This window comes from Acomys russatus, chromosome 20, assembly GCF_903995435.1.
Source record: "Acomys russatus chromosome 20, mAcoRus1.1, whole genome shotgun sequence".
In the NCBI taxonomy this organism is placed as follows: domain Eukaryota; kingdom Metazoa; phylum Chordata; class Mammalia; order Rodentia; family Muridae; genus Acomys; species Acomys russatus.
Genome location: NC_067156.1, coordinates 47,971,743 through 47,990,017, shown reverse-complemented (window position 1 = coordinate 47,990,017; position 18,275 = coordinate 47,971,743). Strand labels below are relative to the sequence as shown.

Genomic DNA, 18,275 nt, shown 5'->3' with positions numbered 1-18,275 from the left:
GAGAGAGAGAGAAATTAGGCCTCCGAAGCTTTCTCTTTTGTGGTTGAAGCGCACTGCAGCCTTAAACGTTCTAAGCTTCTTGGAGCCTCAGTTTCCCCAGCTGTGTGGAAGCAGGTTGTCTGACAAGGGCCCGCCCAGCGCTAACGCAACGTGATTCGCTCTAGCAGTAAGGAGGGGGTGCCCGCATTGCTGCGCAGGCACCAGGCTGCTGGCCCGGGCACGGCCACCTGGCTGCCAGCGCTTTTTTCCCTGTGGGGGGCTGCGAGACCTGGTCGCCGCGACTGACTCAGAGCAGAGAAAGCGGGGGTGCGACCCCAGGCTCGCACGGCCCCGCCCCCGCAGCCAGCCCGCCTGCCGCAGCCGGGGGCCCGAGCTCCGCCCTCCACCCGCCCGCCAGGCTGTCTCCTCCCTCCTCCTCTCTCGCTCGCTTGCTCGCTCGCTCCCTCCCCCGGGCGGGCTCGGCGCTGACTCCGCCGCACGCTGCAGCCGCGGCTGGAAGATGGCGGGGAACGACTGCGGCGCGCTGCTGGATGAAGAGCTCTCGTCCTTCTTCCTCAACTATCTCTCTGACACGCAGGTACTGCCAGCTGGGAGCGCAGGCCAGGGGCCAAGGTGCAGAGCCACCCGGCTGCAGCCGCAGCTGCGGAGGCAGGAGCGCAGCGGTGGACGCACCGGGGCGATCGAGGGGTTCAGGCTGCAGAGCCCCCCTTCCACGTGCCTTGCGCTGCGCCCCGTTACAGGCGTAGGGAGCTGCAGGTCGCCGGCGCTTGCTGTAGCATTGGGGGACACAGCCATAGAAAAACTAGGTGTCCAGGCCAGGGACACCTGGAGTGTGCCGGTCCCCTACCGGCAAAGTTGAGGGGTACTGCGATTTCTTGGGCAGATAGAGTCTAGCCAGGGTCGGGGGACCCCTAAGACTGGCTCTGGGTGCTGTAGGCGCGTCCTCGGCGCCCGGCACTTGCTGCCGTAGTTTCACGTGCACTTGTGGCGGGGTTAGGGAAGCAGCCGGCAGCCCTGGAACCTCCTGGTTCTCCAGCATCGGGTACCCTGAGTGCTGCCGCTGTTTTTCCCGCAGCCCCCCACCTGCTCCTGCAGCGCAGAGTTTCCTGTCAGTTACCGGCTAGGGGAATTAGGGGTCGGCGGGGCACGTGGACATGCTGGCGGAGATAGCGTCTTCCAGCGTTCACTATCCAGAGGAGACCCTCTAGGCAAGATAAAGGCCGGCTCTGGGCGGAAGGACTATCAGGGGGGTGCCTGAGTCCCCCTGCGGCGCGCGGCCCGGGCGCGCGCTCCACGATGCAGGGGGAAGGGAAGGTGAGGCGGCGTCCCGGGCTCTGGTTGAGACTGGAAGCCTCACCGGTTACAAGCGCATGACAGGAGTGTGCTCTGGTGTTGACGAGGGAGGATTAAGAAGCTGCTGGCTTGGAGACCAAAATGGGGTTTGCTGCTGGGACAAACAGTTGCAGGAAAATGTGTGCATGCGGCGTGCGGCCCCCACCTCAACCTCCGTTAACCCCCGACCCCCGCCCCGGCCCATGCCTGTTGCAAGCTTAAAGTTTGGCTCCCGAGTTAAGGGCTTTTGCTCCCGGCCCCTGGCTGCGTGTTCCCAAGAGGCTGGGGATGCAGTGGAGCCTGGGAGGAGACCCCGGATGCGGGGACACGCCTGGGTACGGAGCCCGCTGCTAGGCGGAAACCAGCGGGACTCGGCTGGGACAGGCTGAGTACCTAGTGTAGAGGCGTTTGTGCCGGCCCGTTTTGCATAACACTGGGAGGGAGGGGAAGGCGGAGTAGGGTGGGTGACGACGGGGATGGGTGGTAGGAGGAGAGAGGGAAACTTTGCTTCTGGTTAGAACCTACCAGTCTTTGGGCGGTAGCAGCTGTCATGGGACCGGGTGGGCGGGGAGAGGCTTGCAAGCTGACTCCTTGCGGTGAGAAGCTACTTGGAAGAGGACGCAGCCGCTGGTACGGTTTTGCTCAGGGAAGACTCCCGGTGGTGACTTCAGCCTGGCGACTAGGACAGGCATCGTGGCGGGGTGTCGCCGAGAGGAAGCCCGCCACGCGAGGGAGACGTCGGGCCGTAGCTCTCTGCAAACGCCGTAGCGACCCGGAGCCGCGGGGCCTCGGGGCCGCGTGGTGTATGGTTGGCGCGCTCGGGTGGGTTCGAAGCAGAGGCCCAAGGGGCCAATGGCGAATGATCGCGCTTCTTCAGGTGGGGAGAGGGTGTTAATGAGGTGTGTGTGTGTGTGTGTGTGTGTGTGTGTGTGTGTGTGTGTGTGTGTGTGTGTGTGTGTGTGTGTGTGTGTGTCCCCTGTGCGTGTGCACACGTCGCGCGCGCCGGGCGCGTACCTTTACCTCTGACGAAACTGCGGTGGAGCTCCCGGCAACGTCGCCAGGCACGGTCACACGCCCGGTGTTTGTGTCTGCCGAAGTCGGGCCCTAGCCTCAGCACCCAGGGAGTGGATAGCCTGGGACTGCAGGTGGTGGGGTATGGTGGGCCACAAGAAGATCTGCACCCCAGATCTATATATTTCCTGGAGTCATGTCCATATCTTTACTCTTAAGAACCGAGTAGAAGAGGCCTGAAATAGCCAGCGAAGACTCCTTCATCCATACTAAGGCTGACCGTTCTGGACAGGACCCTGGTCTTTATCTTTGGTGTTTGGCTCATCGATAATTAATTGTATACCCTTTTAGCCGCAATCCTAACCTACCTACTCAGTAGTGCTTCTTCACCCAAGGAAACTAGAAAATTGGGTAATCAGGTGTCTGCAGAAGCAGTGCAGGGAAAGTTATTTTGGGACATTTGCTCCCCCCCCCCCACCTTTAACTTAATCACGTGACAGACCGAAGATCTCCGGGTGATCTTTGTCGGGCCAACTTGGGAAATGTAATTGATACCAGGAGCTTTGCAGCCGCCCCTAGAAGGCTCAGAGTTGAGCGGGAATGGGCGGGGCAGCCCGCCGCCTCATTTTACAGTTGGGGAAGAGGCTGTGAGGGGTGAGCTGCTTGTCCACGACCACTCAGCCAGGGGGTGACAGAGCCACCCAGGGCTCCTGACTCCAGGTCCTGTGTGTTACCTCGAAATAGCACTGGACTTGGAGTCAGAAGGCCTGAGTGGAGTCACCTTCCCCGCTCTCTGGCTGGGTGATCCTGGAGCAAGCCATTTTTAACTCTCCAGCCGGGTACCTCCATCTGTCCAATGGGGCCGGTGGTGCTGACGGAGAAGCCAGAGGCCTGCTGGTGGGGTGAGCCGTGTTTGCATGTATGCTGTCTGGCTGTTCTGCTGCTCCTTCCCCAGAGCCCTTCCCGGACCCTCCCCTCCCCCAGCTCTCCCTTTGGGAGGGTTGGGGAAAGTGGATTGTCTTTGTCCGAAAAAGATGTCTTGTTTTCGGTGACTAACCCAGGCTTACATTAAAGACAACTGTTTGAGAGATTTAACGGCTTATCCATTGGGACCAAAGTAGACATTTATCAGAACCAGGATGGTGGAAGCTTCTTGGATATATTTAAAGAATATAATCCAAAAGAACTGTGTGGTGGTTTCACTTTTTGCTCATGCTCTGTCCCTTGCCTGGTGTCCCCTTGCTTCCCATCCTGCATGGCTTCCTCCCTTGGTAGCCCTTTTCTGCCAGCCTGCCCTGCTCTCTCTTCTGCCTTTCACAGTCAGTTATAAAAACCGAGCACTTTCTGTGTTTGAGTGTATCCAGTAGGATCTAAGTTGAGCCTTTTATCTCTTTGTGCCCACATGGCACCTGTCAGCATGCTGAGGAATGTTCCTTTGCCCAGCTCCTGATGAGGTACATGGATTACAAAGAGGGGTACAGCTGAGCCTTGCCAAACAGAAGCTCCTGGGCTGATAGGGGAGACAGCTGGCCAGTGAGTAAGGAAGAGAGGAATGTAGAGGGCTACAGCTGCTGGCAAAAGCCTTGACTCCAGAGGCCACATGGAAAGCCCAGGAAATAAAGCAGTTATTTGAAATCACTTGAGGGCTTGGAGTAACGGTCATGGTGTCAGATGACAAGGCTGTTATAAGTCGCCTAGTCTAACCCTTATTTTAAAAAATAATTTTAACACTCTTAGAAAGCACTGCCACGTGTCATGAAAAGGGAAATGTTTAATATTTTAAACTTGTTTAAGTTAACTAATTCTGTATGTGTGTTTGCATGTGTGTGTGCTGTGGTGTGTGTGTGTGTAGTCAGAGGACAACTTGCAGCAGTCCGTTCTCTTCCATGAAGTGGGCCATGGAGATTGAACTCAGCTTATCAGCCTTTACCTGATAAGCCATCTCACCAGTCCAGACTATGTAATATTATCCAAAGATAGCAGCCCAAAAGTCATATGTATCTCTAGATGTTTTTCTTTCCTATTCATATAGATCACTTATTTGGGAAAAAATAGAAAATAACAAATGGAGTTATTCTGTTATACTAAATTTGTAACTTGCAAGCACACTGTTTTGTAACTTGCTTTTTTTTTCTCCTCCTCACAATATGCTGTGAACATCTTTCCTCATCAATAAATATTGTGCCTAATATCTTAATGGTTGTATAGTATTTCATGGAGGGTTGAGTCAACATGTATCAATCAATCTTTTATTGTTACTCAGTTGTTTTCATTTATCCTATTGTAAGCAATGCTGAAACAAATATATTTGTGCACATGTGGCTTTTTTTTTCCTCCTTCATTTAAATTCCTAGAAGTGAAATTGCTCTATCAAAGGAACCATGTGGGCATTTGGTAAACACGTAACTAAATTGTCTTCTAGAGAGACTGTATTCATCTACACAACCCGTCGGCACCGTGTGGAAATGCCTGATTGGCCGCACTCCAGTTATTCATGCTATTTTCATTTTTACCAGTTCAGTCAACAACACACTTTGTTAGCCCTCGTTGTTAATGTGCATTTCTTTGATGTTCAATGGCTGCTCCCTTGCATGGCTCCAGGGACTTGACTTGACTAGGGTAGTGAAGGAATGAAGAAAAGACAGACAAATGGAGACACAGACATAACTGGGAACGGGCAGACTGGGCTCTCTGGAGAAACCGTCAGAGTGTGTGTACTGTATACAGTTGGACAGTGAGGCAGAGTTATTGCATACAGCTGAATCAAGGAAGCAGGGTTATTGCATCCAGGTAAATGAGGAGGCGGGATTTATGTGTGTGCGCTGCTGTATTAAAGGCTAACTTTGGCAGGAGCGGCTCTGTAGGGGAACGGACTTTAGATTGTAAATATCCAAGAGAAGAAAACTGTGGTGGACACTCTCAGCATTCGCTGTCAGCATTTACACTTGGACCCCCAGGAAGGCTTTGTCATGCCTCAGAGTCTCACTCTGGAGGTGGGGGTGGGGCAGGGTAGGGCCCATAGCCATTTTCCTATGGGTCTGAGGCCCTGCCCAGGCCAACAACATACGTTTACTTCATCCACTCACCTCTACTTTTCACGCTCAGCTGTCACGTACCACTAGCTCAGTCGGGGATAGGTCCTCGGGATCGGGACTTTTTGGAGTGTCGGTGAATAGAGATAAGGCATTGACAAACAGAGGAGGACCACTAGCTCAGTTAGGGATACTCAGCTCAACCCCTTCCTGTTAGGGAATCATTTACGACTCGTTCCGTGTAGCACCCTGGTTGTACACTCACCCCATTTTGCAGTTGGATCTTTGTCTCCTCATCCCTGTTAAGCTAGAACTGAGCACGCAGCAGGGGCCCTGGGCACATGTAGAACTGGGGAGAAAAGACTTGAAGTCCTAGTGCTGTTTGATAGGTCTGGGATACTGCTGCCTCCTTTGCCCTTGAAGCCAGGGCCAGCTGCAGCTGTGTGTATCAGGTGCATTTGCCCACCTATGGCCTGCATGAGACTGAGTCCATCTGAGGACATGCTCCCCAGAGGCCTGAGCTCCACTCTCTCTAGCCTCTCAGCTGGTTGTAGCTGAGGCTGTGAGACCCAGGAAAGGCAACAGCCTAGCAGCTGGGTCCCTGGGCTCATGTTTCCCCCTGGTCTTGGGGCCTCCTCTCCCCAACTGGTGCGGGTCAGCCAGAAACTCCACTTTGCTATCGTATGAGTCACCCTTTTCCTTCCTTCTCATTTAGAAGGAACACGGGCTTAAGTCAGCGGAGGCTCTGCAAATGGGGCCCCAGGCTTGGAAGTGAGGTCATGACAAGAGCTTTGCAGTGTTAACAGCTGCCTTCCCTTCCCAGGCAGCAGCATTTATAGAGCGCCCTCCAGGTCACATGTTCTTTGCAGAGCCTTCTGTTGGCACTATTACATTTCTTCCTCCTCACAGGGATCTGTATAATCTAGGTACTGGTTTGCAGATTTCAAGATTTCACAGTCTCTAAGAACTCACGGCCTTGTTATAGGTGAAGAGGTGGGGATGGTGGTGACATGCCCATACAACCTGACTCTTAAGTGCTGCTTGAAGACAGACTGCTCGCTATTTGTGATCATGGCTGTTTCTCTGGCACTTTAAACACATGATGACACACTGAGAGAAGACAGTGCCTAAAGTATTTCTGTGGCTCTAGGCCTTGGTTTCTCCACCCATGAAATGGAGCTAACAAACCTTGTCATTCCTGACAAAGGATGAAATAATGGATGTAAAGTGCGTGTTAACCTGTTGCCTAGACAACTTGGGATTTTCTCACTGAAGCACTTTTTGGGGACAGGATTACATTTACAGCTAGTTCTGTGCATGCAGTCTTTTTTATTTATTTATTTATTTATTATTTTTGTTTGGTTTGTAGCACCAGGGATTGGGCTCAAGGCCTTGTAAAGGGTAGGCAAGCAGTTTACCATGGAGCTCCAGCCCCAGCCCCGTTCAAGCCATCCTTGAATTTGTGATCACCCTGCCTCAGCCTCTAGAGAAGCCAGGATTACAGGCCTATGCCACCAATCCTGAAGCATCACTTGAACTATGTGAGGGTGAATGCTTATAGGCAGTTTCTGTCTGCCTCTTCCAAGGAGGAGGAGTATCTCCCATCCTGTGGACACCTCTAGGATATGGAATCCTTTGTACCGGGTTGACCTTTCTGTTCTCTACTCTTGTGGCCTAGGTTCTTGTCCCATCCACAGTTAGATTCTCATAACTGCTACCAGTCTGTGCCGCAACAGACATTGCCTTCTCTCATTTGCCCTTGGTCTTGGTCACAAGGTTGAGAAGAAGGCACAGACAATGTGCCCCCAATTTGCACAGCCTCCCCAGTTATCAGTGTTCCTCACCAGAAATCAACTGTAACAACTGATGACCACCACCACCCCACTACCCCCACCAACACACACACACACACACACACACACACACACACACACACACACACACACACCACAATTGCCCAGAGTCCCTGGTTCACAGCAGGGCTCACTCCTAGAGTTGCATGTTCTATGGATTGGGACAAGTATGTAGTAACAGTACATGACAGCATTGCATGGACTGTCCCACATCCTAAGGGCCCGCTCTACTCTGTCTTTCCTTCCCCTTGCTCTCGCTGCTGCCAGCCACTGGTACTTTTACTGTGCCCATAGGTTTGCTCTTTTCAGAGTATCATGTAGCTGCAATCATGTAGTTTGTAGGTGTGAGTGGGCTTCTTTCAGGGAGTAATAGAATTTAAGGTTTCTTCATGTTTTTTCATAGGTTGATGGCTCAACACCCTAATACTTTATTCACTTTACATCCCAATCCCAGCCCCCCCTCCTTCCTCTCCTCCCAGTCCCACCCTCAGACCCCACCTCCCACCATTCCCCTATCCCCTTCTCCTTAGAGAAGGGAACGTTGGCCCCCCCCCCCATCCCCATAGGTACCAATCCAGCCTGGACATCAATTTACAACAGGAGTAAGCACACCCTCTCCCGCTGAGGCAAGACAGGCAACCCAACTAGGGGAAAGGGATCCAAAGGCAGGCAACAGAGTCAGAGACAGCCCCACCCCCACCCCTAATTGGTACAGGACTCACATGAAGACTAATACATCTGTTACATATGCATAGGGAGCCTAGGTCCAGCCCATGCAAGCTCGTTGGTTGGTGGTTCAGCCTCTGTGTCCCTACCACTTTTAAATTAGTCCCCAAGCTTGAAGTTAGAGCATAGGCCCCAGGATTTACCCTGAATTGTTTACTCTTCTCAAGTTTTAAATCAGGACATACAAGTACCATAGGCTTGAACAAATGTCTTAAATATCCCCAGCCTCAGTTGGTTCATATATAAAATTGGGGGTAACCGTATAGTCTTCTGAGGCTCACTCCAGAATGTGCTGTGGAGGTTCTTCCTGGGAGCTGGTTTCATGCTGTCCTTTGCTGTGCCCTCATCTCTGTCCAACCATTTCTGTTTACCTGCAACAGCAGGCTCCCCTGGCTGTGCTGTATATCTCTAGACCATTAGGTGCAGCCCTGTCTTACAGTGTGCTGGGCCTGCGGAGCTCTGAAATGATTTCTGCTGGGTTTGAATCCTGATCTGTGGTTTGTCTCCTGGGAAACTTCCCCAATCACTGGGAGTTACAGTCACGCGAGCTTCCATTTTTATAAATTATTATTACTACTTTTTTCTTATAATATCTTTTGATCATGCTTTTCTCCCTACCTAATTCTTCCCAGATCACTTCCATCTCCTCACCTGCCCACTTTTGTTCTTTCTATCTCTCAAAAAAGTACCCCCCTCCAAGAAAAATCAAAACAAAAATCAATAAGACAAAAATGCCAAAACAAAACAAAATTGAAACAAGCCCACATATGTTAAAAAAAAAAAAAAGGAGGGGGGATTTATTTTGTGAAGGCCAACTACTCCTGGGGCATGGGATCTTGTGCTGGAGTGTGGTTGATACACCCAGTGACACTCAACTGGAGAGAACTGATTTTCCTCTTGCTAACAGGTATCAGTTGCAAATAGCTTCTTGTTTAGGGATGGGAGCCTGTGTTCCCCATCTCAATGCTGGGACCCCCATCTGGCTTGAACCTGTGCAGGTCTTGTGTGTGCTGCCATAGTCTTTGTGAGCTCATATGTGCATCAACCCTGTTGTGTCTGGAAGACAGTTTCCTTGGCGTCATCCCTCACTTCTGGCTCTTAACAATCTTTCCATTCCCTTTTCCACATAGATCCCTGAGCCTTGAAGGAAGGGGTTTGATGAAAACATCCCATGTAGGATTGCATATTGTCCAGTTGTGGGTTTCTGTGTTAATTCGCTCTGTCATTAAATACAGAGAAGCTGATCTGGTCCCCAGCTAGAAGCTTCAGTACTGCTGACCAGCATTCACAGTGCTGGGATGTTGCTCTGCACACTACTGGAGGAAAAAGGTAATCATCAATATCGTGCAGCTACAAACCCTGCAACCTGCCTGAAAGATAAACTGGTGTAATAGTGGCACAGGCGCCGTGGGAGTAACCAACCGCTTTTTGATTGAGATAGAATGTGGTGTAATAGTGGCACAGGCGCCGTGGGAGTAACCAACCGCTTTTTGATTGAGATAGAATGTGGTGTAATAGTGGCACAGACGCCGTGGGAGTAACCAACCACTTTTTTGATTGAGATAGAATGTGGTGTAATAGTGACACAGACGCCGTGGGAGTAACCAACCACTTTTTGATTGAGATAAAATGCTTACTGGACACCGCCACAGTGTACAAGAACTTGAGTCTAGATCGTGCATAGGCCTTGCAGGGAAAACATACTACTATTGTTCTGGTAAAGGAATGTAGCAATAAGATAACTCCTAGTGACATATCACCGTACCCCATAGAACATCCTCATCAGTAGCCGATCTTATAAAGAATAGATGCAAATCAAATGATAGCATGATTAGCACCTGCTTGTCTGGTGGACCAGTGCTAAAGCATCCCTTGTAGAGGCCACAGACAATGTTCCTTAGGAAATTGTTCCTGGACAGTAAGCACTATGAGGACGGAGCTTTGTCTGTTTCAGTTGCCATTTTTTCTTGAGATAATAGGCATTCCCAGTGCACAGCAAAGATGAGTGCTCCCACAAAGGAATATGCTTTCCTGGGAGGAGAGCACCCATTGGTTTTCACTGTGTCTTAAAGTTCTGGAGAAAGGCTGCTGCCCTTGCTGTCCTCTTAATATCTTTCTAGCCAACCTGAACTTTAAGCCCCTGCCTGAAAGCCTGTCCTCTTTGGGAAGCCATTTGAATCTCTTCCACTTAAGCAGGGTTTGTCTCCTGCCATGGTGTATCAACATGTTTTCCTCCTTGAAGCTTCAGTGAGGGTTCTGGGAGGGTAGGGGAAGAAATGGTTTCCTCAGAGGTTACCCGTGTAGTTGCTCATGATGAAGACCAGTTGAGGCAGTACCTATAAAGTATTTAGTGGACTGTCCAGTCCCTCAGCACACACTTGCTCCATTACCAGCAATGTCAGGGTATCATGGCATATTCTGCATACCACATCTTTCATTTGAGTGGTTCAGTATCTGTGAGCAGATGGTCCTGACCGTGGATGTGTCGTCTCCATTTTGTGGATTATGAAGCTGAGGCACAGAGAGGTTGGGGCAGTTACAGGCTCACAGCTGGCCCAGTGACTGGCCCAGAGTTTGAACTTTGAGCAGCTTTCTGTCCTCCAGGCTTTGGGAAGGCCCTAAAAGCACATCATATCCAGCCTGTCTTTCACAGAAGAGGGGGCCTGAGGCACCTAGAGGTTCAGACTCTTCCTCTCCAGCTGGGTCTTGTCTAGCTCTAGGATGTGGTGGCCCAGAGGGAGGGCAGGGCAGGAAGCTTTCTCAGAGATACTACTGCCTGGACTGCTGGGCTTTGCATGTCTGAGGGACTCTGGACTGGGATTTTCTTCCTCTTCTCACATTCCTAAATCCCCAAGACCACACATGCCCACTGTTGGCTGTTGACCCACGTAGATTCTCTCCCTAGATACTCAGGCCCTCTAGAGAAGGGGATGGAGAGAGCATGGAGAAGTGTTGAGATCAGTAGCCAGGTTCACAGAATTCCCAGAGATGAGTCCTGGCTTGAGGGTCTGGTCAACAGACTTTGGGTGGCAGCGGTCCTCCTGGGACCCCACTTTGCTCTTCCATAGGACAGAGACTTGCTACCTGACCCAGAGAGACTTGCAAATGGGAAAGTCAAGCCACTGGTTGATTAACTCCATAGTCCTGCCATGGGTGCAGGCACCTTTGCCCCAATTGCTCCAGAAGCAAAGGGCTTAAGGGTTCTAGGATTGGGCTTTGTGGACTGTTGGCCCTATATGGCCTTGGCAAAAGATCTGTTTGTGTCTCAGCATTTTCATCTATAAAATGGGAATGGCAGTAGCATACTGTCATGCATTTTAAGGTCTTAGTGGAAATGGTCCGAGACAGTGCCTGTGAGGTGGGCAGACATATTCAGTATATAACCTTCTGTATGAAGAAACAGACAGAGTATAGACTCTGTTTTGTTTTGTTTTCTCTCCCTCCTCCTGAATTCTAGGTCTTTGGCCCTGCCTTGGCCTGAGGTTCCTCTGTCAAAGCAATTGTTTTCCTTCTCTAGGACTAAATCTAAAGGAGTGCCCTATTGTGCCTTAGCAACTGTTGCCATGCTGACTTTCAGAAAAACCAAATCCAGTTGGATGCTACTTGAAGAGAGATGAATGACAGAATATCTGGCAGTGGCTGAAGACTCCCGGCTTTGGGGTTCAGCAGCCCTACATTTTAAATCAGGGCTTTCCCACTCTAGCTTTGTGACCTCAAGCAAGTGTTTTGATCTCTCTCAGCCTCATTGCTTCAGGGGATAACTGTATGACCTTCTCAGGGAAACACGGCATAACTGCAGAGGACGCAGGAGGCTTGCCTCACTGACATAGTAAGTGCTTGATAAATGATCATCACATCCATGATGGCAGCCACAGAGATGGCAATGTGAATTATACAGATGTCATCTTGAGCTTTTGGGCGGGTTCAAAGCAAGGAATTACCTTGCTTAATTTTTTTTTTTTTTTTTTTTTTTTTAAATCTCAAAGTCTAAGAACAGATGAGATGCCTCCAGGTCACACTGCAGGGCCTGAGGATGGACCCTGAACTGTTGTCTTCTTGCCAATGCTGGCTCTGCATAGCAGGCACTCCACTTTCTGGGATCCACTGTCTGGATACCTAACCAGGTAAACCCTGCCTGGCTGAGATGAATGCTCCCTGACAGCTCTGCAGCCATATATATTTTTCCCCCTTATGATTGCCTGGCAGAGCATAGTCATTTAGCAGAAGGAGAGAGGAGACGTTAAAATCCAGGCCCTGAGCAGTTGCAGCAGCCGGCCCACGAGTCCCTGCCTGATGTTGCCATGGCAAACAGCCTTGGCAACGTGGCTGCTCGAGCCTTTATTTCTGGTCTCAGGATCTTTGTGGAGAAACGTGGTACCCAGAACACTGAGAAGGTCTCTCTTATGGCTCCTTGGCACTGAGGCTGGTCCAGACTTCCTTCTGCTGGTGATCTCAGATCACAGTGCCTTGTGGCCAAAACTTCTGCGGTCCACCCTGCGTGAACTGCAGAAACAGACCTCTGGATGTGACCTTCAAGGTCTGAAATGCCCATTTAACGTGTCTACCTGTCAAGCAGCCACTGCATGCATGACCTGCTGTGATCAGCAGAAAAACATGGTATTCAGCTTTGAACCCTGGACTTTCAGACTTAGGGCTTGAAGCCTTAGCAATTGAGCGATCCAGGATTTAAAAAAAACAAAAAAAACATGGTATTCGGAATGTGATCTCTGGATTGCTTCTAGACTGCCTTCATCTTCAGCCCTATCCTTCAGCATTAACAAGGTAGAAGAGGACAGGTAACAGCTACTGTCTAACCCTTCCAAGACATTGTTTGACCCTGTGCGGAATTCAATCCTTGCGCAATCAGTTAACCTCAGAGGAAGTTCCATGAAGTGGTCTCTACCTAGCCTCTATGACTGAGTTGCCCCGGTGTTGTTCTGTAATTCCTCTTTCCTGGTTGCTTCTGAGAGACACTCCCACGAGGGGTCTGGTCCTCCTTTGCTGCCCTCATCTCCACCCATGTTCTTCAGCTCCGATGCCCCCCTGCTCTGACCCCCTCTCAGAACGTGCCCTTTCTGCTGTGACCCTGCTGCAATCCTCCATTATACTTGCATTCCTTGGTTTTGCACTGAGTTTTTGTTTTGTGTTGTGTTTTGGCTCTGGGGATGGAACCCAGGGCCCCCATGCTTGCTAAGTAGACACTAACCCTGAGCCCCACCCCACCCCTACCCTCCACCTCAAACATCCCACACGAGGAGACTGACTAACTAGGAAAGCTTTGGCTGTCTAATCCATGTGAGGAGTTTGGCTGGGGGTAGGCCTTAAGAGTCATTAAAGAGGTTCACCATCACCATCATCATTATTAGACTGCTTGATATGCAGGAGGAGCTCAAGCTCTGGGGGCATTTATCTTTTTAATCCTCCAACAGCCAGGGAGGCTGGTACCCTACTCTAATGCCTGAGAACGGGGACTTAGGGGATTGTAGCCACCTCCACCCCGCCCCCCACCCCCAGTCACCTGATTCTGGCTCAGGAAACTAGGTGCCTCTGCTTCAAGGCACTTGATCCTGACAATTGCGGTGTGGCTAATCCAACTGGACACAGAGAGCATTAGAATGGGGTGGCTAGAGGCATCTGAGTAGGCAGCGATGGAGTCAGGAAAATGGACAAGAGGGGATTTGGCTGGAGGAATGGTTTGTATAGGAAGGACGTCCTTCAGGGCCCATTGTGTGCCAGGCTGTCCCTACTCTGGATCTTGCCCTGAGCCTGGTTAAAGGCAAAAACTGTGGCCTCCACCAGCCTTTCTGCTTGGAGCTGTGGTGTGATAAATGGGTGAGACCTATGGAGATACTGCAAGAGCCCCTGCAAAGGGCCAATGCCCTTGTCACCAAAGATATGCCTCGCACACAGAGGACTCAAAGACAAACTCCTTGTGGGGCCTCTGGAACTCTATCAGAAGACAGGTTCAGAGGGCATGTCCCTGTGGAATGTTAAGCCCCCAGTAGGAATTTTTCCAGTTACAGGGCATGGCTGTGGAGGAAGGAGAAGCAAAGCTGTGTGTAGTGCAATTTGATAATGCCTTTGAAAATAGGAAGGCTAGCTGGGTGGCGGTGGTGTGTACCTTTGATCCCAGGGAGACAGAGGCAGGCAGATCTCTGTGAGTTAGAGGCCAGCCTGGTCTGTAGAGTGAGTTCCAGGACAGTCAAGACTACAAAGAGAAACCCTGTCTTGAAAAACCAAAAAGAAAGACCAAAAAAAAAAAAAAAAAAAAAAAAAAAAGAAAGAGAAAAGAAAAAAAAAAGTCTATCCAAACCAGTCAACAATTTTAGGCTTCTTATAACTTTTCTTTTGTACACACCTATTGCTCTTTGGGACTGTCAGCTGGATAAGGCTCTAGATCAATTGTAAACTTTTCTTTGAGAATTAATGCAGTCTGAGAATGAGGTATTGTCTCTCAGTTTTCCAAGGCTTCTGGGGATAGTATAAAGAACATAGGCTGGGTGACAGGCAAGTGCTGACTGCCCTCAAGACATGGTGTAAGCTTAGGGGCTCATGGACCTAGGTCAGTCTTAGCTTTGTGACTTTTAGCTGTGTGATCTAAGGAGTTAGATAGCAACTCCGTGCTCAGGATGTCATCAGTGGCTGTCAGCCACATATACACCTCAGAGCCAGCTCTGAAAATATTTTAATTATACATTGGCCTGCTGTGTGTGCAGGCCTCAAGCTTCTGCCTCTTTGTTTGTTTGTTTGTATGTTTTTCTTTTTTGTTTTGTTTTTTTGAGACAGGGTTTCTCTGTGTAGCCTTGACTGTCCTGGTCTCGCTTTGCCTGCCGCTGCCTCCTGAGTGCTAAGATCAAAGGCGTGCACCACCATGTCCCACTTGTTTGTTTTTCTTTATGTCAATCCCTTTTTCTCCTATGTCTCATCTTTCTTTCTTTCTTTCTTTCTTTCTTTCTTTCTTTCTTTCTTTCTTTCCTTTCTTTCTTTCTTTCTTTCTTTCTTTCTTTCCTTTCTTTCTTTCTTTCCCCTGAGACAGGATTTCTCTGTGTAGCCTTGGCTGTCCTGGACTCACTTTTTAGACCAGGCTGGCCTTGAACTCACAGCTATCTGCCTGCCTCTTCCTCCTGGAGTACTGGGGTTAAAGGCATGGACCTCCATGCCCAGCTTTTCTTCTATGTCTTAAAGTTGCCTTTGATGATATCCTTACTCTGAAACTAAGAAGTCAGATACTATTTGTAGAGTGTCTGGCACTACCTCTGTGGGTGTCCTCCCCACTATGACTTTCTTGCTTCTGGTTGGAGGGCTGGGCACCTAGCACTTCATTTACAAGTGACTAGGGGTGGAACCTGGCTTCAGGAGGTTGGATACCCTAGGTACCCATTCTCCTTGCTTTTTACCCCCATTCTGTTTTATGGATGGGGAAATGGAGACTAGGTGCCAGAAGAGGGCTTGACACCAAGCTGCAGTTAAGCCATTTCAATACTGCCTTTTGGGGCTGTAGAGATGGCTCAATGGTTAAGAGCACCGCCTACTCTTCCAGAGGACCTGGGTTCAGTCCCCAGCCCCCACAGGATGGCTCACTACCATCTATAATTCCAGTTCCATGGCATCTGAAACACAATTCTGACCTCTCCAGGCACAAGACATGAACAGGATTCATACAGTAAAATAAACTGTAAAGTAAAAAACAAACAAACAAATAAATACCCCCAAATACCCCACATTTTTACCTCCTCATCAACCACACACTCATGTGTGAGGCAACTCATGGATGGTAGGATTATTTAAAGAGATGGGTGGGTTGGGAAGGAGGAAGCCAGATGGAATGCATGCTGTCTGCATGGGGTTCCTTTGATTGTCAAGACCCTTACAAATTAGAGGGTACTGGCCATGGCCTCGCCATACAGAAGTTTGGGGGACTAGGGGACCAGAGTCCACATCTAGTGCCCAGTGCACTGTTGTCTCAGCTCCACTGTGTGTTGCTTTTGCCAGTGAGCAGGGTGGAGCCCAAGTTAGGCCTTTGTGCCTGCTGTCCCCTCTCCTGGAATGCCCTTCCATGAAATGCCCTTCCCTGAAGTCTCTCTTGCCTCTAGGCCTCCAGGCTGTCTCAGACCCTACTTGCATCCTTATTGTTTCCTCAGGATTCAGTCTTTTCTTTAAGGCATGTGGCATTTGGGGACACGCTGATTTATAAATGTGTATCTTCTTTTTTAAACAAAATTTTATTCTTTTATGTATATGAGGTTTTGTTATTGTTGTTATTTGTTTTTGCATGTTTGTCTGTATACCACATGTGTGTGCCTGGTGCCCACAGAGTCCAGAAGAGGGTGTTGGATCCCCTGGAGCTAGAGTTACAAGGTGGTTGTTTGTCACCATGTAGGTGCTAGGAATACAACTTGGTATTCTGAAAGAGCAGCCAGTGGTTACACTGAGCCATCTCTCCAGCTCTAGTGTGTGTCTTTTTGCTTGCTGGCTTTCCCTCTGGACACAGAGGGTCTAGGGGACTAATGTTACCAGAGCCTTCCTAGACTAGAACTGGATACATGGTCCACATTCACTCAATCTTCTTTCCTTCCTTCCTTTTTCTTCCCTCCTTTTTACTGTAGCAAAATACAGATAAATGTTACTCTCTTAGCTACTTGTTAAGTATCCAGTTCAGTGACATGAAATGAATTTGTCGTTTTGTGCAACCGGTCTGCCTATCTCTGTAACTCTTTTCAACTTGTAAAACTGAAACTTTGTACTAAACAGCAGCCTTCCACTGCTATTTCATTTTCTGTCTCTAGGATTTGGTTGCTGTAGGTTCATCCAGGAATCGAGTCAGATAGCGTGTGTCCTTTTTGTTGGACTGATTGTTTCACTAATGCAATATCCTACCCTCAAAAGTTCACCCACATGTGTCAGAATTTGTCCTTTTTAAAGGCAGAATAGTATTCCATTGTATATATATCCATGCGGCCACATTTTGTGTCTCCATTCATTTGTTGATGGATCTTTGGATTGCTTCCCTGCTGTGCCTCTTATAAATGATGGGGCCGTGAACATGGGTATAAAGATAGCTGCTTTGAGAAAGCGCTTTCAGTTCTTTTGGGTATACACAGAAATGGAACTGCTGGATCCTGTGTCAATTCTATTTTTAATTTTTGAGTAAGTGCCACACTTTTCACAGCAGCTGCACCATTTTCCATTCCCACTGGCAGTGAGCAAGGGTTCCAGTTTTCCCACATGCTGCCCCACCGGCTGTTTCCTGGGTTTTCATAGTAGCCGTTCTAGCCACTAAGTCCTTTTAGTTTTGACTGTATTTCCCTCCTGACTTAGCATCAGATAGCATTGGCTATTTGAATATCTTCTTTGGAAAAGTAGCTATTCAGGTTTTAGAAGCAGCATCTCTTGTAGGCCAGGCTGGATTCAAACTTACTACAGAGGCATAGGTGACCTAGAATTTTTTTTTTTTTTTTTTTTTTTTTTTTTTTTTTTTTTTTTGAGGCAAGGTTTCTCTGTGTAGTCTTGGCTGTCCTAGACTAGTTTGTAGACCAGGCTGGCCTTGAACTCACAGCGATCTGCCTGCCTCTGCCTCCCGAGTGCTGGGATTAAAGGCGTGTGCCACCACGCCCAGCTCCTGCTTCTCTCATCCAAGTGTGAGGATGATAAATGTCTGTCACAATACCCAGCTCTTTTCTGCTCCTTTGCTCCTGTTTGCGTCAGATTGTTTGAAGTTTATCGCTTGCACTTGACTGCTTTCCAAGTATTAATCCTGAGCTGGCCATGGTGGTGCCGGTCTCAGACCCACCCTGCAGACCCACCCAGCGGTCTTTGAGTTCCCGGTCAGCTTAGTTTACACAGTGAAACTGTCTCAAACCAGAACAAAAATCCAAACAAAAGGAATATAATTTGCAAATATTTTCTGCTTTTTTTGGTGGGGCTTCCTTTTTGCTCTATTGGACTTTCCATCAGATGCAATTTGTCAGTTTCTTTTATGCCTGTGCCACTTGAAAAGAAATCCTGGTTACTCTAAATCCAATACCACAAAGCTTCTGACCCTGTCTTTTCTCCTTTGTATCTTGAAATTTTTAGCCTTATCTTGAGGAATTTGACTTATTTTGGGCTAATCTTTAGGCATCGGTTAGATTGGAGAAACTCCTTCGTGCTTGTAATAGTTCTTGAATGAATGAGGGAAACTGAATGAATGTCCCACAAGCCACACTGGCCCCTCCCTGTGCAGAGCTCAATCAGCCTTCCCAGCAGGCCCAGCAATAAATACCTGGGTTTTAGGGTGAGGGTCTCATTGAGATATTATAGCTCCTTTGTTGATCAAGCCCTC

At 49.2% G+C, this 18,275-nt stretch overlaps 1 protein-coding gene across 1 annotated transcript in view; it reads left to right on the top strand.

The window, feature by feature from the left end:
* Positions 1–410: 410 nt before the first annotated feature.
* The window catches only part of Ppargc1b (PPARG coactivator 1 beta), a 103,273-nt gene continuing 85,408 nt past the window's right edge, over positions 411–18,275 (top strand). The window contains exon 1 of the mRNA XM_051163397.1: positions 411–577. Within this exon, the coding sequence (XP_051019354.1) occupies positions 500–577 (78 nt within the window). The 5' untranslated portion in view covers positions 411–499. The remainder of the gene's footprint in view (positions 578–18,275) is intronic.